The sequence below is a fragment of the Acartia tonsa genome, chromosome 5, assembly GCF_053477335.1.
Source record: "Acartia tonsa isolate MP-2025a chromosome 5, ASM5347733v1, whole genome shotgun sequence".
NCBI classification, from domain to species: domain Eukaryota; kingdom Metazoa; phylum Arthropoda; class Copepoda; order Calanoida; family Acartiidae; genus Acartia; species Acartia tonsa.
Genome location: NC_137264.1, coordinates 46,527,485 through 46,549,622, shown reverse-complemented (window position 1 = coordinate 46,549,622; position 22,138 = coordinate 46,527,485). Strand labels below are relative to the sequence as shown.

Sequence of the window (22,138 nt, the reverse complement as noted above, 5' to 3'; positions counted from 1 at the left end):
TGATATTCCTTATTTAGAAAAAATAAAAATTTTAAAATAGGGTTTTGGTGTAATTTATGGCGGATTTTTTGCTTTTATCAGGAACTGCTATTCAGTCAGTTAATTCCATTTGAAATTGTCAAAAATTAGTTATTTAGTTGGCGTAAAACTTGGTTTTTGTGTAACTGAAGTGAAGTGGGTAAGATGGGGGGAGAATAAAGGGAAAGGGGGTTGTGGGAAATTTTTTCACTTAGAATAATTTGTCGAACTCATATTCCCTTTTCCCTGGCTTTCATAAATTGCAACACCGACGACATTCAAGAAAACCTAGACGATATTTGTTAAATATGGGCGAAAAATGGTAAACAACAAAATGCCATATGAATAGCAAAAAAGATTTTTTACAGGAGTTAACCCATACATTATATAAGCTTTATGTATTTAAATTCTATCATAAAAAAATGTTTTTGAATCAAATGAATACCTAATCCTTGGTAATTTTTAAAAGTATAATATATACTGTATAGCCTAGTAAAAGGTTGTAAACATTTTATTTTCACTGGATAAATTGATATTTTACATATTTTACTAAATATTTTACTTCCCTGTTTAAAACATTATTTTCATAAATTTATCATTTTCTTTTATATTTTGGGTTATTATAAAAACACCAAATTAGGTTATTAAATTTTTTTTAATGTTCGGATGCCATTTTAAATAAATTTGGTAGATTTTTGTGCGTTTTGCATTACTTAAGATAAGGTTAAGTTAGGTTATATTAGATATATAGAAACCCTGTAGGGTTATGACAATGCAGGTATTGGTCTCGCAAGGATGGTGCACACAAAAAATGACCCCCCCTCCCTCCTCCATATTTATTTTATAATCGGCAGATGCAATCTAGCCACCCAATCGGCTATACTCAAAAAACGCCTATCTCAGAAAACGCCTATCTCAAAAAACGCCCATCTCAGAAAACGCCTATCTCAAAAAACGCCCATCTCAGAATTCGCCTATCTCAAAAAACGCCTTTTTCATAAAATGCCTACTACATTTTTAAAAATTATCTTGTAGTGAAACATGTAAGTCTGAGAAGGTATTGTGAATATTATACAATATGTATATTATAAATCTTCTTATTGAAATATCTATCCCTGAAGTATAATGTCACTCTTGTACATTCCTTAAGCACTTTTTATTTTTGTAAGCCTTTTGAGTAACAACATACTAAAGGTTTGCTTTTTGAAAATTTATCACAATTGAATATCAAAAACTTTTACCTAGTTAATTCATCTTTTATTTTTTATTTTTTTCATATATCTACTGCAAACAACCCAGTTTACTTTTCAGTTACTACAATAAGATGAACAACTATGAGCTCTATTAAAACATACATTTTATTTATTTTCTTTATTATTTGACCTAATTTCTTGAATTAACAGAATATCAGGTTGAAATGTTGTAAATATGACTAAACCTAGTAAATTTGTTCAGAGATAATCATAAAGATGTTGTAGAATTTTGGTTGGGTGAATTTCAAAATGGGGTTGTGAAATTTTGGTAGGGTGTAAGGAAGGGATAAATAGTTTGGAAAACACAAAATTATGTTCTAGTTTTTATTATGCTTGAAAGAAATTTTAGATTCATGTTATATATTAAAATACACAAATATGATATGCTTTAAACTTATCAGAATTAGATAGCTGTTCCTTAAAATAAGAAAAATAGTTTAGAATACCTAATTATTATAAATTATAAAGCAATTTAACATTTTTTATAGATTCTACTTTTCATAGTTGATGAATTTTGGGGGAAAAATAGGGTGAGGTTATTTTAATGTCTTATCCCTATATTCCTTCTTATTCTTACCAGATTAAAAAATGATGTACTTTTAAATGATCTTCAATAATTAAACTCTTTCCTTCAATGAGTTCTCCCTCCAATAATTTTCTCCCATTTATTTAAACTACCCCTTTTCTCTAAATATAGCAGCTACTTTTTAGTTTACCATTTTATCCATCTTTGTACATAGTTTATAAAATTTTTGATTTGGTAACTGTTTATTTGTGTTTTAAATAAGAGATCATGAATGACAAGTATTGTATTATTCTTTTGAATACTATTAATAAATTAGGCTTTATTTTAAATAATGTAGTGGGCATTTTATGAAAAAGGCGTTTTTTGAGATAGGCGTTTTCTGAGATGGGCGTTTTTTGAGATAGGCGTTTTCTGAGATGGGCGTTATTTGAGATAGGCGTTTTCTGAGATAGGCGACCCAATCTAGCTACCTACCTGTCCATGAATCCATCCTGACAGCTTCTTTGTGAGCGAGGCATCCTCTGTGAACAACAACCTGAACCTACCTACCTACCTGTCCATGAATCCATCATACCTACCTGTTCATGAATCCATCCTGACAGCTTTTTTGTGAGCCAGGCATCCTGTGTGAACAACAACCTGCACCTACCTACCTACCTGTCCATGAATCCATCCTGACAACTTCTTTGTGAGCCAGGCATCCTCCGTGAACAACAACCTGAACCTACCTACCTACCTGTCCATGAATCCATCCTGACAGCTTCTTTGTGAGCCAGGCATCCTCTGTGAACAACAACCTGAACCTACCTACCTACCTGTCCATGAATCCATCCTGACAGCTTCTTTGTAAGCCAGGCATCCTCAGTGAACAACAACCTGAACCTCAGCTCACTACGCCAGAAGAAAAACCACCTGAAATTAGAATTTCAACTTTAGAGAATACTCAAAGAGGAGAGCTAAAAGTAAATTGGCTATAATAATCATATTAAAGAATAGATGGGGCAGGGACTTTGCTCCGATTTTGTATTGGATCTTTGATGTCAGCTAATAGCGTCAGAAATTAAAAAAAAACTATTGAAACATTACAAAAGAATAAAAAGCAATTTGCTAGCAGACCAAAAGGGTGTCTATTACTTTATAAATAACACAAACAAATAAAAATCACAATAAATCTATAAGCTTCTACTAAATACTAGAGGATACATATCTAGGGGCTAAAAACAGAGCATAAAACCACCCTAAAAGCTTAACACAAAATAGTCTAAAACCATCACTGGACTTATATGAAGATTACCTGAAATAGAGAACCCCATTTGTTCAATAATTATTGAAATTTTAAGCTTTAGACAAAAAAAAACCTTACTACTTTATAAAGAGGATGGTATAGATTAAATAATTCATTGATAGAATTATCAAAATAAAGTTTAAACAAATATATAATATCATGTATAATACATTAAGAAGAAAATTATCAATTACTATAGTTGAACAAAAACTTAGATAAATTGTTTAGGGTAGATAAACTTACACAGCCATTAAATCTAGACATATATAGAACACACAATTATTATCTATCTATCTAGATATTAAAATGTTTCAGGTGGGGAGTGTACAGGGTAGATAAACTTACAAAGTCATTATATCTAGACATAAATGTTTAAAATATCTTTCTTTGACAATTGAAAGATAGAAAGTATTAAGGTAAAAAAACTTTCTGTGCTATAAAATTTATAAATCTGGGACATCTGTCAATCTAACAAAATTAGAAGTTATATTTAAGGTTGGACTTCTTACAAAGTCATTAAATAAGATATTATAAAAATAAAATATCAATTATAAGGGGGGGGGGGGGGGGGTTAATGCAACCATCTCGTAATCAATGTATAAATGGCACTTAGAATTCTAATTTCGATCTGAAATTGTGCATGAGTAATCCTTGGTAGGTCTATTTTCCCTTAATCAAACAAAAAGTTGGAAAAGTAACGGCTAACGTCTGGCGGCTCAGCCGTTTAGCCATTTTTCGGGCTATCTTCGAGGCAAATCATCACAAAACCTATCTCCACATAATACTCTTTGCTGCTCCAAAACGTTTTCAAACGGTTCTAGCCGGTAGCTGAGCCGTTAGCCGTTACTTTTTCAACTTTTAATTTGATTTAGGGAAAATAGACCTACCAAGGATTACTTCAATTCGAATTCTAAGTGCCATTTATACATTGATTACGAGATGGTTGCATTTCGTCCATCTTGTTTATTAACTTATGTTACATTCAGGTGCATAACGATGCCAAGCTGCTAACCATGCCAAGCCGTCAAATAAGATCCATGCCTAGCAGTCAGGAGACAACTACGTCCTGCTGATCATGTTGAAGAAGTAGACGGGGAGGAAGACTTCTTCTTGGTTAAATAAGTTTGCCAAGCTGTTATTTATTCATGTTAAAAGATGCCAAAAATATATTTCTGTTGATCTTATTTGATACTTTTATTATTTGTTGTTTTCATTACAGAATAAGCTTATGTGTTTCTGGGCTTTATTTATACCGATAACAAGTATTGTTTAGTTTCAGAATAGAGATGTAAATGTTTGTTCTTGTCTAAATGGAGACACCTGCCATTTATCACTGCGCTACTTCCTAAGGTCTATTTTTAAGCAAAAGATCTCAACAACTACTTGAACTTTAGTGTTCTGCTTGTATTAAAAAACTTACTACTAATCTTATGCTGGTTTTATGCTATTTCCTTGAAAATTCTAGATTTTAGAAGTAAAATACACAGCTATTTTTCAAACCAAAAACATCTTGAATCTACTCAGTTGGTTATGATACTTTAATATCATAAAAAGAATAGATAGTAAAAAAGGTTATAAAAATGTGTGTTCATAACAAAACTATCTTTCCGCCAATATTCCATTAATAACTCTGAAAGCTTTTATAGCAAATCGTAGATATGGGTGCAACTCGAAAATAATGCATTGAAAAAAGCGACTTGCTTAAAAGGCAACCTATCTATAATGTCTGTCTGTCCGGCTGAAGCTCAGTAACTACTAAACCTACTGGGCTCTACTCTCCAGGGAATATTACCCCCCTCCCCCTAAAATGAGAAAAGTTTAAAGTAGCAAGCCATTTGAAATATTCATGACAATAAAAGTATCAGTTTAAGGCAGGTATTGTAAATAAATCACTTTTTCGTTCGATGGCTTATTATTTTCTAAAAATACAGAATATCAGGTCCTAAAATTTTCGGAACATTTTTCGAGATTCCAAAAAGTATAGAGAAAGGAAATATAACTCTTTCTCTCACTAAATTGGAAGTCTAAAACAATAGAATTTATAGAATATATAGATTTAAGACTTAAGGATAAAGAATCTTTCATAGTAATTATGGAAGTAGAACATATGTGGATATTATGACGGAGGGAAAAATTGTCGTCAATGAAGCTTGCTAACATGGAACTCGTTTATTGGTCAGTTCGTTCAAGAGGTGAGGAGATGGGGTAAAGGAGGTGGAAGGGGGAATTGATATTTTAGCACGCTGCAAGTTTCACTTCATTAGAGAACATGCAAATCTGGGGTAGGATCTAAGTAATTATATATCCATTTTAGTAATTATTAACTTTTTTTAAACGCTAATTGTTTTTAAGAGTTCTGTGAAATATTTTAAAAAGAGAAATTTAATTTAATTAAGGCTCTGCAGTCTGCAGTCAGTCCAAGTATATCTTTGAAACCCCTTTAAAAAATAGGTTTAAAGCAGTTTTTAAGTAACATCCATCAAACAACCAACCCTTTGATTGCACAACCTTTGTCTGAGAGGTCCTAACTGTGCATGGTAGTGAGTTGCGCTGGTTTAAGTCGCGAACCAGACATACCAGCAGTAGGAACCATTTTTAACGTCTTTAGTTATGACAAGGTGTCGGCCCGAGATTCGAACCTATCACCTCCCCGGCGGCGACGAGCGGATGCGCTACGTGTTGAGCCACGATCGCGGGTTAAGCAACAATTAACATCCAGCTAAACAGTACAAAACTGAAGAGGGTGCCATGTTCACTGAAATATGTTTTTTAATAAATAATTATAAAGATACACACTTTCTCACTGCAGTCAATTTATTCTATCTATAATACAAAGTAGAATGATGTCTGTCTGTCTGTCCGTCCGTCCGTCCCTTAAGATCTCGGTAACCACTGAACCGATCGGATTCTACTCTTCAGAGAATATACGTACTGGTCCTGTGGTGGTTTTAGGCTATTTTCTTGGGGGTTGGGACACCCCCCCAAAAACAAAAAATCCCCCCCCAATTTTTTTTTTTTTTTTTTTTTTGTAGAAGATTTCCTTGGTCCTTTTACGTATTTCGCCAAAAAAAATTTCATTTATTAGGTAAAATAAAGAAAGTGGACATATGAATATAGACGTTTTAAACACTCTATTTATAGAAATCTGATTCTATGAAAAAGAATAGTGAAAATTATTCAGTTTTTTAATAGTATAAATATAATAATGTTTAAACTACATTAAACAAAATTTTGCCTCATGAATGTCTACCCTCCTCCCCCCCCCCCACCCCACCCCATTGAAATTTTAGTTCTGAAAATAAAAAAAATTGGGAGTGGGGAAATTCATTTTGGATAAGAATCTTAACTGTAGATGAGAACCATATCGGTTCAGCGGTTGGTCCTTTGCAACAAATGGATATCCTGTTACTTTTATAAACGAATAATTTCAGAAGAGTTATTTATGACATCGTATTATAGACAGCTTTCCGTGGATATTAAAATGATAACTCATAACATTAAAAACCATTTTTGTTGCTTCGAAGGGCCGATGGCCTGGGTTTACTAAACTATTATTAATTTCATGATACATATTTTAATATTCGTAAAAAAATGTCTGTAATTCGATGCTATACTTGATTTTTCAGTATGGCTGAGAACCAGTACTAATCCACCGGACATTAATCAGTTTCGAAATCATACATGAGAAATGAGTCAAACAAGAAAAAACAAATTATTAAAAATGCAGAATATCTCTCCTTAGAAAAGAGTACAAATTACACTATTATTAGTTTATATAAGGTCATTTGATATCAGATAGATAGATAGATGGATATATTAGTTTATATAAGGTCATTTGATATTAGACAGAAAGATAGATAGATATATAGATAAATATATAAATAGATAGATATATAAATAGATAGATAGATATATTAGTTTATATAAGGTCATTTAATATTAGACAGATAGATAGATATATAAATAGATAGATATGTATAATGTATATAGATAGATAGATAGAGATACTGATAGAAAGATAGATAGATATGTATATGGATAGAAAGATAGATAGATAGATAGATAGATAGATAGATAGAGAAACAGATAGAAAGATAGATAGATAATTACCTATGCAGTGTGTTTGTGAAAGGGAAAAGTTTGAACATAGTCTTGACAAATTCAGGATATTTGTAGTCTAATCTCGGTGGCACCCAAGCTGAAAATAATTATAAACAGCTTTCCGCATATGTTAAAATGAAAAATTGCAAGATTAAAACCATTTTTGTTAGCCTAGAACAAAACTTGTAGGTATTGATTTCATGATTGTTATTTCATCATTCGTGGACAAATGTCTGTAATACGTTGCTATACATGTATTTTCAGTATGGCCAGTCCTAATCCAGCTGATATTAATCGGTTTCGAAGTTATACTGAAAAACCAATAACTGTATTTAATTAGTGTTTAATAAATACTGTTGTGTTTTTAAATACAATGTTATTCATTGCATCTAATAACCAAATAAATAAAATATAGAGAGGGGAAAAAGGACAAAATATTACTATAAATTATATTATTCTGTTAATCTTTTCCCCTTAAATCCCAATGTTGCCTGTTTACTATGAAATATTTTTACCTGGAGTTCTTTGGAAGACCTTCAGTTCAGCAGCTCCCAATTCAACCAAACCTGGAACAGCCTAAATAGATAGATAGATAGATAGATAGGAAGACCATCAATTCAGCAGCTCCTAATTCAACCAAACCTGGAACAGCCTAAATAGATAGATAGATAGATAGATAGGAAGACCATCAATTCAGCAGCTCCTAATTCAACCAAACCTGGAACAGCCTAAATAGATAGATAGATAGGAAGACCTTAAGTTCAGCAGCTCCTAATTCAACCAAACCTGGAACAGCCTAAATAGATAGATAGATAGGAAGACCTTGAGTTCAGCAGCTCCCAATTCAACCAAACCTGGAACAGCCTAAATAGATATATAGGAAGACCTTGCATTGAGCAGCTACAAATTCCACCTGACCGAGAACACCCTAAATAGATAGATAGATAGATAGACAGACAAATAACTAGATAGGAAGACCTTGAGTTCAGCACCTCCCAATTCAACCAAACCAGGAACAGCCTAGATAGATAGATAAACCGATAGATAGATAGATAGAAAGATAGATGGATAGGAAGACCTCGCATTGAGCAGCTACAAATTCCACCTGACCGAGAACACCCTAAATAGATAGATAGATAGTTGGAAAGACCTTAAAATGAGCAGATACAAATTCCACCTAACCTGGAACAGCCAAATAGATAACATATGGATAGATAGACAAAACTAGGTGGATAAAAAGGTATATAGATAGATAAATAGTAGATAGGTAAAAAAGTAATAAATCTATGAATTCCATATATTAATAACCACGGACAACTATCTATGAAAATATATAAGCTGATAAAACATAAGAAAAGGTATATAATGAAATTACACATATTACTTTACATTCATACTTATCTAGCGAAGCTACTATAGAATTTAAATGTCTATCGGTCAATCTTATGTATTAATTTTTTTTTTGGCTTTTGTATTACTGATTAGTATTAACTATGACTGAGCATTTACTCTATAACTAACTTTGTCCGTCGAGTAAAAAAAGAAAGAGAAACATTAAAGTGAAATAATAGTGGAAGCATGAGCCCACAGGGCGGAGACCCTGGCCTATATCAGCTAAAAGTGTCAGAAATATAAACAAAGTCGATTGCCTAAAAAGAACAGAAAAGTAATTTGCTAGCAGGATCTCAACCACTGCACTTGGGCCAGATAGTTGTCTGGATTATACATATATACTTATACATTTGTCATACAGACCAAATAAAGTGTTTATTAAAGTAGTCTCGCTACTAATATTAATAATATCATATATAGGATATTATATTACTATTGTACAGTTCTCTAGATATTTATATAATTTTTATAATAGAAAGAATCAATAAAGGCAGGGAGGAAGGGAGGGGACATTGGGCTGTTATACACTAGTCCCCAAAGCTTTATATTAACGTTTTTTTATTCATTGGCTTAACAACTTTGGGGACTTTCATTTAATTTTGGTTGGGTGGTTCATTAAGTTGGGTGTCCAAACGTTTCAATCGCTAATTATAATCTAAATATGGGGCAATTTTGTGGGGATGTACATTGTACATCAATTTATCGGTCATTGTCTTATTCTTTTAGATAGATAGAAAATATATGTAACATTTTTTGTACATTTCTATCAATCAATATGCTATCTATCTAACTAGCGGATACGCCCCTAAAGGCTTCTAAGGTGGTGGAGGGAGAAATATTTTTTTTTTTGGGGGGGAGGGGATTTTTACTATAGGCCATTCCTCTTAGCAAAGGGGTTGTGGTACCCTCCCCGAAAAGGATATAAACCTTCCCAGGACCTATGATAGCTTACCTGAACAGCAGAAGCGCCAGTGCCAATGACAGCAATCTTCTTCCCCTTGGGCTGAAAGGTGGCGTCCCACAGGGCTGTGTGGAAGGCGGGACCCTTGAATGATTCCTGACCCTTGAAGTTTGGCAGGCGGGGTACGTGTAAACCTCCAGATCCTGGAATAGTTATTTATTATTGTACTAGCGGCTTCGCTATAAAAAATAGTCTAAAACCACAACAGGACCAGCAGGTATATCCCCTGAAGGGTAGAATCCAATCGGTCCAGTGGTTACCGAGATCTTAAGGGACAGACGGTCAGACAGACAGACAGAAGGACAGACAGACATCATCCTACTTTGTATTATAGATTATAGACATCTCTCCGTGGATAGTAGAATAACAAATTATGATATAAATTCCAGTTTTGTTAACCAGGGGGCCGAAGACACAGGTCAACAAAACTGTTATTAATTATATGTTTTTTTTTCTTCATAGAAAAAATTGTCTATAATACTATAAATGACTTTTTAGTAAAGCTCTGAACCAGTTCTAATCCAGCGGAAATTAATCGGTTTCAAAGCCATGCTGGAAAAAAAATAAATCAAAATGTTTTTTACCATTAAACAAATATGACACTTAAAAGTGCAGTTTGATATTTCATGAAAAAGGCATTAATACATATTTTTCAACCAAAAACTATCATTAAAGGGGAAATTTTGTTTATCATGAAAGAGGATGTGTTATTGTCTTGTCTCTTAAGATCTTAGATGATATTATAATTATATGCTGAAAACTACACAGCACTTTTTATATTTTTAGATGTACCTAAAAAAAAGTCCACCATCCTTATTTGACGCGTAGCATTTCTATAAGTATCCTCTTCCCTCACTGACCCTATCCATAGGATCACTTGTTTATCGTATCAGATAATGTACGACTAGCGGATACGCCCCTATAGGCCTTTAGGGACACTTGAGGAGGGGGGGGGGGGGCGCCCCTCTCCCCCACCCCTCAACCATTTTTAATTTTAGTTTAAAAAAATTTAAATTTTTTTTGGTGGGGGGATAATTTTTTTCTAGGGACGATTTCTCTTGGGAGGGTGGTGGTACCCTCCCCCAAAATAGTTATAAACCTTACCGGGACCTATGAGAAGCTACCCTGTTTGGGAGAGCCAGGTCGGTTCAGCGGTTAGCGAGATCCTTCGGTACACACAAACAAACAGACCAACAGACAAACAGACATCCTGTTACTTTATTATAAGGATTAGAGTCCCCTTAGAGTTCAAGCTTTTAGAGTCAGGGATCTAAAGGGATAAGACAATGGCCTATAAATAAGTAAACATCCCCAATGATGATACACAAAATTAACCCTTCTGTGGATTACAAATAGTGGTTGAAACGTTTGGACACTATACTTAATGAACCAACCAATTAAAATTCAATTAAAGTCCCCATGGCTGTTATGTCAACGAATAAGAAAACGCGGGTATTGTCCCTTTCATGGCAACGCCTCTTAAAGGCGTTTCTTCGTATTTTCACAGTAGCTTTATAAGTTGGGTTAGGGAATTGTTCCGCAGGGTTATACCCCCCACAGGGTTAGAGCCCCCGCAGGGCTAGAAATAAGAGAAAAGCTGCTGTGAAAATCCGATGAAATGCCCCTTAAGAGGCGTTGCCACGATAGGGACTATACCCGAAAACGCTATTATAAAATTTTGGGGACTAGTGCCCTCCCTCTCTGGTTTACAGTATACATGTCCAATGTACCAGGTTGATATAGCTCTCTCTCTCTCCAGCAGATGTAGTAAATTACCAGAATAATCCTATATTCTGCTAGTGGCATACCATTATTTTTATATAACTGTTTAAATGTATGGCTATGTTGTTATCTTGTTAACTGCTAAACCGATGTGGTTGTCCTTTACAATGATTCTTCTTAAAGGTCCAAGGTTTATAACTATATTAACCTATAAGGATAAATCCTCACTCCCAAAAGTATGAAATCATCACAATAATAAACCTTTTCTTTATAAAATTAGAATGGTCGACTTCTCTACCCCCCCCCCCCCACCCTTCTTTACTCAAGTGCCCCTGGATTCAGGGAGGTAGGAGACATTGGACTGTTTATTTCACTAGTCCCCAAGGTTTTATAATAACGTTATAATTAACGCTCGTTGGCTTGACAACTTTTTTGGGGGTTTTAATGAATTTTGATTGGTTGGTTCATTAAGTCTAGTGTTCAAACGTTTCAACCACTAATTTTAATCTACAGGAGCGGTCATGGGTATTATCACTGGGAATGTACATCAAATTATCGACCATTGTCTTATTCCTTGATATCACTGCCCTTGAGTGTCCTTGATCCAAACCTGAATAAAAGATTGGAGGGGGGGGGGGGGGGAGGCGGCACTCGAACTTAAAAATAAAGGGTATTGCTGGTAAATTACCTCTTAACTTTGCTTGCAAGCTTTCTAAGAACCCAATGATTAATTGAGCAAAAATATTTCAATACAAACCTAGGAATCTGATATAAAAAGAAACCTTGTACAGAAGGAATACTGCATTCTAAGAAAACTATTTTGTACAAACTATAAATAATTTTTCTTTATTATGCACTTTTTCAAGTAAAAACATTTTTTTTTGGGGGGGGGGTGGCATTTTTTAGGGAAAATTTATCTTGGGAGGTACAAGGTACCTTCCCCCCAAAAAAATATAAAACTTCCATGGATCTATGAGAAGCTAAGTTGTATAGGAGAACCATATTGGTTCAATGTTAGGGAGATCCTTTGGTACAGACAAACACTGTCCACTTGCAGGATTCCTGGCAACAATTATTATCCCGCTTGTTGTATACAGATAGATAGATAGATAATTAGATAACTTTAGATAGATAGTTATACATGTAACTATAAAGTTGGCATTGAACTAGCTACCATCAGTAGTCTGGACTGTCCACTTGCAGAATTCCTGGTTCAAGGTACAATTATTATCCTGCTGGTTGTATACAGATAGATAGATAGATAATCAGATAACTATAGATAGATTTATACCTGTAATTATAAAGTTGGCAATATACTGGCTACCATCAGTAGTCTTGACTGTCCACTTGCAGGATTCCTGGTTCCAGGTACAACTCTCTACCCGCTTGTTGAATACTACATTAGGGTACACGCCAAAGCTGAAATGATATTTAGGTTAAATATTTTTTGTCAGTGTTTTTAAGCCAATCAAACCCACTACATATATACAAATTACAAGGACATAACAATAAATATAAAATGATTATTAAATTACTCGATTCCCCAAAGTTTTACAATAACGTTTTCTTATTCGTAGGTTTAACAACTTTGGGGACATTTCCTGAATTTTGTTTGGTTGTTTTATTAAGTTGAGTGTTAAAATGTTTTAACCACTAATTATAATCTATAAAAAGGTTAATTTTGTGTGTCATCATTAAGGATTTACATCAATTTATCGACAGTTGTCTTAGATCCCTGAATTTAAGCGCTTTACATCCCTTAAAGAAAGAAATTCCAATGTTTTCTTTTAATTAAAATTCATTGTATTATAAATCGCAAAAATATGCTATAATACAATTTTGCCTACTGAATGAAAGAGAATTAAAGGGATAGTTTCACAAAGTGCATTTAAAAAAAAATAGTGAAATATTTTCAACTTCGTTACACGTTATATATGGCGAAAACTTTTTTGTCAAAAATACAACTTTAGATAGCGTTTACTAGTTAATAGAACTACAAACTTTTTATACAACAAAACACACATAACAAAGAATGACCAATAAAATATATAGTACTAGCGGCTTCGCCCCTAGCCTCTAGGGGCTTTGCCCCAAGAGGTTTGATCAAACAAATTTTTAGTATTTTAGATTTAAAATAAAAAATAAAAAATAAAAAAATTTTTTTGGGGGGGGGATTTTTTTTTAATTTTAGGTAATTTTAGTTTTTAAAAAAAAAATTTTTTTTTTTGGGGGGGGGGTATTTTTCATTTTTGGGGGGGTTAGGGGTGTCCCACCCCCCAAGAAAATAGTTAAAAAACTTCTTTCGCTACAAACAAACAGACAAACACACAAATACACAAACACACAAACACACAGACAGACATCGTTCTACTTTGTATTATAGATGGTACTTAAGAATAGTGAACTGTTTATATGTCTTAGATATAAATATTAAATAGCCTAAAACTATCACAGGACCTAAGTAAAGCTTACCTAAAATAGAGAATCCAATCAGTTTAACAGTTATTGAGATCTTAAGCTTCAGACAAAAAAAAAATTTCTACTTCATGTAATAGGATTTCTGGGTAATTACATTTAAAATATTTTGCAATACTCTGTTTGTGTAATGGATATTTGATATAGGATATACTTGGATATATTGACAGCGGAAAAATTGTCGTCATTTTCGCTTGCTAATATGGACCTTATTTGTTGGTCAGTTTGTTCATCCAGTAAGACGTGAGGGGGTCTCGTTATTTTAGCCAGCTGGGAGTATCACTTTATCAGAGCACATAAAAATCTGGAGCAACATCCAAGTAATAATATATCGATTGTAAGTAGATTGTTAATAGTTATTTCGAGCATCGTATTATAAACAGCTTTACGCGGGTATAAAATGTACAATTATAAGATTAAACCCAGTATTTTTAGCCCCAAGATGCCGAAGGCAAGGGCTAAAAAAGAACCTAGTAATAGTGTCTAACTTTTAATCTTCGTGACGTAACAAAAATCCATCTCTTTTTTAGGGGTTTGCTTTCCCACCTCCGCTCTCATCCTTCGATTTTTGTTACGTCACAAAGATAAAAAGTTGGACACTATTACTAGGTTCGCTAAAAAAAACTTGTTTTAATCTTAAGATTGTACATTTCTATATTCGTATAAAACTGGATATAATACGATGCTAGGCATATTTTTTTCGTATAGATAAGAACCGGTTCTAATCCACCGGATACTTATCGGTTTCGAATGAATACAAGTAATTACTTGACCGACTGACCAACCGATATATAATAGTGTACAATTACTTCTTTAAGAAAAACACTAAAACAGAAAGTAACATAACTTAATTTTTGAAATTTTATCTTTGAGGATGCTTTTATGTTTTTTTTACATTGTAAAATTAATTTGCAAATTTTTATTTCTCTTCTCTAAGCTTCTATAAATTTTATGTTGTATATGTAGCCAGGGATTTAAAAGGATAAGACAATGGCAGATAAAATGTACATCCCCAATTATGAAACACAAAATTAAACCTTCTGTAGATTACAATTATTGGTTGAAACGTTTGGACACTCAACTAAATGAACCAACAAATCAAAATTCAATAAAAGTCCCCAAGGTTGTTCAGCCATCGAATAAGAAAACGTTATTTGTGGACTAGTGTAAAAAAACAGCCCAATGTCCCCCCCCCCCTCCATGATATTTACAGGGGTTAATAAAATATTTTAAAAATGTTCAAATAATAATTATGCAAAAGTAACAGGATGTCTATCCGTCTCTGTGTAAATAAGTACTTCGCTAACCGCTGAACCGATATGGTTCTCCTGTACACTGTAGCTTCTCACAGGATCTGTATATGTGTGCGTGTAACTGAGGACCTCACTAACCGCTGAACCGATATGGTTCTCCTATACAATGTAGCTTTTCACAGAATCTGTATATGTGTGCGTGTAACTTAGGATCTCGCTAACAGCTGAACCGATATGGTTCTCCTGTACAATGTTGCTACTCATGGGTCCTTGGAAGGTTTATAACTATTTTGGGGGAGGGTACAACCAAACTTCCAAGAGAAATGGATCTCAGAAACGCAATACAATTTTTTTTTAAAGAGCCGATAGGCAGCGCCCCTTGCAATAAAAACAGCTTATCAAAAATTGAGGGGGGGGGGGAGTTAATTTTACTTTTTCTTTTAAAATCTAAAAAATTGATGGGTTGAATTCAACCCCTACCCCTTTTAAATACCCCTAGAGGCCTCTAGGGGCGTAACCACTAGTTAAAAATAAAGATTAATGTTAAGTGACTGTAATGTTTTCATGCTTAGGTATTAATTTTAAACACTTTCACTAAATTGTTGGCTAGTATAATTTTGGATACTTTTGTTGAATCTTAATTGATTCCCTTTAAAAAATTTTATGTTCAAAAAGCTCCTTAAAAAAAGTTAAATATATGTTTTTTATTAAAAAAATGGTTTGAGCTCATAAGTAAACTATCAATTAGAGAAGAGTCAATCAGTTTTTTATAAACTCATTATCTATAGAATTCTTATAATAAAGTAACATGGTATTTGTGTGTTTGTGGGTGGGTGTACCGAAGGATCTCGCTAACCACTGAACCGATATGATTCTCCTTCACTTGGTAGCTTCTCATGTGTCCTGGTAAGATTTATACCCTTTTGGGGGTACAACCACCATCGCAAGATAAATCCCACCTAGAAAATAAAATTATTTTTTTATTTTTTCTTTTAAAAACTACAAATGAGGAGGGGTCGACTTTCCCCGACCTAAGGACCCCTAGATCCCTTTAGGGGCGTAGCCGCTGCTAGTTGGAAAACAAGTAAGATATGTAAATATACATTTTTCTTAAAATTGAAAGGTTAATAATTTGCCCTGTGAAAATGTACGATGGTGGTTTCTATGCTTTGAACTAAATTTGATTGCTCCAATATCAAAGGAAGACTTGGATATTTTTCAGGGTTCGCCAGCTGCCAGCCAGCCAACATTTAGCGGTGAACAAACCGCAAATTTTGAATAATTTGTTAGACAAGTTATATCTATAAGGCTTCTACGTTTTAGAGGTTGCCTATAATTATTCAATAAGCAGCCAAGGGCGGCTTTTAAAGCGTCCGAATAGCTTTAAATATATATGATAGGACACTTAGAAACAAGAGAACAAAAGGGATAAGACAATGGCCGATAAAATGACCTTACCATATGAAAATACTCAATATAACGCCCTCTGAAGAATACAATTAGTAATTAAAGCGTTTGGACACTCATGAACCAACCAATCAAAATTCAAATAGACCACAAAGCCAACGAATAAGAAAACGTTATTATAAAACTTTGGGACTATTGTAATAAACGTCCTAATGTCCCCTCTCTCTCTGCAAACTGGGGGACATGAAATAAACTCGTAGAACATTTTGGTAAATAAATAGTTATTTCTCGCATCGTATTATAAACGGCTTTCCGCGGATATAGAATGTACAATTATTAGATTAAAGCTAGTTTTTTTAGCCCTGAGGTGTACATTATAATTGTACATTTTTATTTTCGTAGAAAGCTGGATATAATACGATGCTAGACATAGTTTTGTGTGTGCGAATGGGGCGTTTGTCCATATATAGGTATGGAGACCGCTCTTCTATGAGTACTACTAAAACCTAATTTTAATGCAATACACATAGACATTCTCATCGTCGGTTCGCTTGTTTAGAATGCTTAACCCTCTATTCCCACAAGTATAATACGAATTTGGTTGAGCTGGTGGAAGCTCAACAAAAGACCCACGCGAAGTATTATGTTGCTTTAACCTAAGAATAAATGGTTGGTTTTGATAGTCGATCAGAATTATATAAGTATATTAAGTATTAAGGAAGGAAAATGTTTTTATAAAGTGTATTTATATTACAAGTGCATAAGTTAAGTATGAAAATATTTACAGGATAAGTGTTAAAATTATAAGTAGAGTAGGACAGAAATGTGCCCTAAGTCCCAAGCAGTGAATTGTGCTAAGTGTTAGAGTTCTAACACAAGGCCTAAGCTCAATTCATGCTAAGTACTAAGGGGCCTAAATTTAAACTACAATGCATGCCAAACAACTAAGTCATTACCTTTTAAAGCCAGAAAGAGAAGTTGATGGTAGGGGAGTTAATAAATAACTGAATAAATTCAAGAGGTACATGCTATAACATTAGCTCTGGACCAGGATTTTAGTGTTTGTCTGTGCAATTAAATGTCTGTGTGTTAATATGTGACGTAAATCAGGCATGGTTGTAGGCATACATATTTATACTGAATGTTTATATGATTACATTAACAATAAACATAATATCTTTAATAAACATATACTATTAGCAAATCACATACAGATTACCATGAATAGGCTAGCGTTACCCATATATGGTGTCATATAGGTAAAGATAGGCCTATGAATGCATAAATTGATACAAATAATGCCTTGGGCCTAGCTAAAGTAATTGTGTCTTGCCCCTGAGTGCTACTAGATAATTGCAGGGCACGCGTCAATCAAATATTCATAATCTGCTCTATAAAGTGTTGCCTTTATATCAAGCATAGATAGATAGTTGTGGATGCGAAGCATTTCTGTAAAAGTCTCATATGTACGTTCAAAGAATTTGAAAATTGAGGATCGCATCTCCAATGGGGGTAAGTTGTTAAAAAAGAAAAAAGAGAAAAAGAAAAAGTTTAGTAGTCCCAGTATATAGGCATATATAATAAACTATAAATGTATTCCAAGCTAAGTTAAATACGCTTTCCATTAAGAAAGTAAGCTTTGCGTATTTTCATAGCTGGGTATACAAGATGATAAACCTCCCAAATAGAATACATTCTTTTCTTGAGGGGTTTAGTTTTATCTAACATTGTCACATCAATAAATGTTTTTGCGTTGGTTATTCTGGATAGTTCAGCTTCTTCTGATGATGAACTAGGTGGTGAAATGCTCTCTTTCGAAGTGTAGACTGAGGTTGGGGGTGAGGTAGATATGTAGCCAAGGGCATCCACTTGTGCTACCTCGTTGCCATTCTCGTCCAAGGTGATTGAGTGATTTTCCAGGTCATAGTAGAGTTGGTTGAGGTCATTGGTAGAGAGGGATAGTGTGCTGCTGGAGCTAATGTCACTATCGGTCTCCACTCTACTATCTTCTCTGGTATTCAGGGCTGTATTTAACAAGAAATTCCTGATGGTGATGGACAGGTTCTCTGAGAATCCATCGTACTCTGGTGTGGTGGTAATGTTGTTGTTCTCATCTATATCGTCAAGGTATTGACAGGAACACAACCGCAATCCGTCCAAGGTAGGGTGGTGGTAGGGCTCCAATACTCTATGATCATCTAGGTTATCTCCAGGCGGGTCCATGGTAGATCCTAAAAAGAGTTAGTGCGCGTGCTCCAACCGGTTCCTTGGGGTATCCTGGCTATGGTAATCTAAACAAAAGAACTTTTAATAATCTTTTATTAATCATTTTATCCCTGGGATATTCTAGAAATTCTTTTCGTTACAGATAGACCTATAATGGATTGATTAGTTATCTCTATTTCTGTTAAATATAACTGTTTCCTGAATTTAAACAATATTTTATATAAAAATTTATAAGTACAATTAGTATTTACATATCGTATTAATTTCTTTGGTTACATTACTCGTATATATGTATAAGTATAAGGTTTTACTAACAATAGTTGGTAACCCTTGTTTGCATATTTTGTATATGTACATATGGTTTATACCATTGTTGGCATTAGCTGTATTTATTTTATTTTTAACACGAATAAATTTTAATCATTTTAAAGACTAATGTCTTACATTACATCGCTGTCAAGTATACTTTTTAGACTTAATATCTACAAAATATATCGTTCGACGTCCGTAATTAAATTTTACGTAACAATAAGTTGTCAACCCTTTGTTTATGTTTGGGCGGTCAAAAGTGATAGGGGTTGGATTTGAGCGAGGTTATAAAAAGCTGGCGGCCCAGTAATTATGCTCATTTTATCAACAATTGTCCTTGCGAGCGGAGCTTGCGTTCGAGTGTTTAATTTTACCGCTAATTCCAAGAGAATTTATATAAAAGTGATAAAATATAGTAACCCGTTTGTTTTATATAAATGTTTTTATGTTATAGATTGTTGATATGCCCATTATTGCATTCGTTAGCCGCTATTTAAGACTCAAGAATCTTATTTTCTTCGTCGATAAGGCCTTTATCACTATATTTTTGATCGAAAGTGGGTTAGAAACAATATGGGTATATCTTTAATCTATGACAATTTGTTTTATATAATATTTGTAGTTTTGATAGGACATATCTGAATCATCAGGTAAATTGACGTACCTTGTTTTGTTTACGTTTTCTGTCTGCAAAAGTTAATTTTGTTTATCATAAGCAAAACTTATATTAATCACAGATATGTTCCATCACTTTATTCGTTTTAACATTTGATTACAGCGTCCCTTTTTTGTAATCAAAATTTATTGAATCTTGACTTAAATCTTTTTAAAACAATTGTGCTATAGGTTTTAAAAATAAGATTTTCGTTTTACTTAATTCAGTTATAATGACGCTAATTGATAGGTTATTTATGTTTCAAGTAACTCAACCATATTTATTTTAAAATAGTCGCTTACAAAAATTATATTTAGCTAGCTTTATCGTAGGTACTTTTAAAACATCATTGAAAATATTCAGATTTAGCTAGTACATAAGTTTTAGTTGCTTGATACATCATACTGAAAATGTTTTGATAGCTCAGCGATAGCTAATTTTTAAACGTTGAAATCATGTAAAATTAATTACACATTCTTTAACTTAATTGAATCTACTTTTAACTAATAAAACAAAGTTTTAATGTTTGAATAGCTTAACGATAGCTATTTTTAAGCGTTGAATCATGTAAGATTAATTACATATTCTTTAACTAAAATAAATTTTACTTTTAAATGATAAATCAAAGTTTTAATGGTTAGGTAGCTCAACCATAGTTGCTTAAAATACTAAAAATTATTCGTGTGTACAGTCTTTTTCATAAAATTAATTTTACTATATTGCCTTTCAGAATCACTAGTCCTCTATTTTAAATTTACATCCGCTCATTATGTATATTCCGGACAGCCTGGACGCGCATCAGAATATTAAGGAAAGATTCGAGGAATCGATGAGAGCGGCTGCGGCCACTCTTGCCAATTCCTCGTTTCTCGAAACCTCCTTAGACGACTCGAGTTCAGTGTACAGCGACGCGTCTGGGATGCCAAGCCTTGCTGACGTTGATGACTATGGGAGTACGAGTACTTTTGATACTGTAGAGTCCGAAAGGGATCAAGGGGAGATGTTTGGCAACGAGCATCTCTCACTGATGCTTAGTAGAACGATACAAATTATCTGGTCTCTCCTCAATTCGGTGATGCAGAACTCCTGCGGTGACATTGGTGACGATGTTGCCGGAGGTGATTCTGGGTCTGCCGAGTCGAGGAGAGACCAGAAGACGAGTCTGGACGCACTCAACATGGATGGCTTAATTAACATGTTGTTGGGTTTAGGCTTGTTTTCTTGTGCTCTCTTAGTGGTCTTCTTCGGCGCTGTAGGGCTTGAGACTCTAACTCGTTTAGATAACACCTCAGACAGGTCGCTGGCTCGCTGGATAAGAGATGTATGTACGCGCCTCCGTAATATAGGCGTCCGGACCATTGAGCTTCTTCACTGCGGTAACAGGACCAACAGGACTAGATCTGGAGTTACGTCGCCAACTGTGGAGCCGTCGGATACAGGCATGTATGAAGCCGGGTCCTCTGTGATGGATGATATTCTGTCAGATACACAGGTGAGCTTTTCTTCTGTTGTATATTTCTTTTCTGTTTTGTATATTTTTTTTTTGTATAGCCACCCGTTTTGTCTAATAAAGCATCATGATGTTGCAGGGTTGTTCTGTCCTATTCTCACTTCCTCAACGTTGACTTTCGGCTCTTCCATATATATCGCTCACCGTTTGTTGTCGTTTTATGTCACCAGAGAAATCCGCTCGGTTACCGCAATTAAATTGAGATACCAGTTAACATTTACTAAAATCTTAATTAGCAAACTAATATTATTTCCCTCTGGGAAGGTTGAGAGTTTGCTCGTGCTGCACGTTTCTCATTGGGGTTTTAAGTGTTAGATCAAGACTTTAATGTTTTCTTTTTGTTTTAGGCTCCCTCTGCTAGTCCATCAACTCCAGCTGAAGTGAGATCCAGAGTTGGGCTGTTTGCTGTACACCGCCTGTCTGCCACTGAGGATCGAGTTACTGGAAGTAATGTGCCTGCGGGATTGGACACCCCGTCGGGAAGTCCTGGCTTCCGTCCGTTGATCTTTGATCAATCAGAGCGTCTTCATGTAAGTATCCATGCTTTAGTTTTTCTATATTAATTTTCAGAAAGAGGCTGTATATTTGTACACGTATCTAGAGGTATTTGCAACTAAAATTCTTTTATTGGTAGAATATTAATCTTAAAATGTATGGTTGCATAAGCATTTTTGAACCGTTCTAAGATTTTAATTCTATTATAAAGTGGGTCGAATCGCTACCTAATCATATAGCTTTACAGGATTTTAGGCATTCTTATTTCCTGATTTTCCTAGATTCTTTGTTGGTGTTGCAATTAAACTAATAAAATCTATTATATTTTAGGCGACGAATTCAATCCCCCTGACGCGGTTCTACACAACTATGGGGAGGTGTAATCGGGCCAGTACTGAGAGGACAGCTGAGGGATCCAGCGACAGCTCTTCATTGAGCTCTATTATGTGCCTTAGTCGCATTGAGTCTCCATCTGCAGCTGATTTGTCTGAGGTAAGTTTGATAAGCTCTTATAATATTCTTATTTTTTTTATTGCAAAAATTACGTAAC

At 34.2% G+C, this 22,138-nt stretch overlaps 1 protein-coding gene across 6 annotated transcripts in view; it reads right to left on the bottom strand.

The window, feature by feature from the left end:
- LOC145319653 (baeyer-Villiger monooxygenase-like) overlaps positions 1-22,138 on the bottom strand; it is a 102,896-nt gene that overhangs the window by 53,591 nt on the left and 27,167 nt on the right. For 3 of the 6 annotated variants that reach the window (XM_080161922.1, XM_080161924.1, XM_080161928.1), the window contains exons 7-11: positions 12,550-12,677; positions 9,528-9,679; positions 7,699-7,759; positions 7,193-7,280; positions 2,613-2,709 (exon numbers count right to left, since the gene is read on the bottom strand). In XM_080161922.1, coding sequence (XP_080018048.1) covers positions 2,613-2,709; positions 7,193-7,280; positions 7,699-7,759; positions 9,528-9,679; positions 12,550-12,677 — 526 coding nt within the window. The other 3 variants (XM_080161925.1, XM_080161926.1, XM_080161927.1) reach the window with 2 other exon arrangements.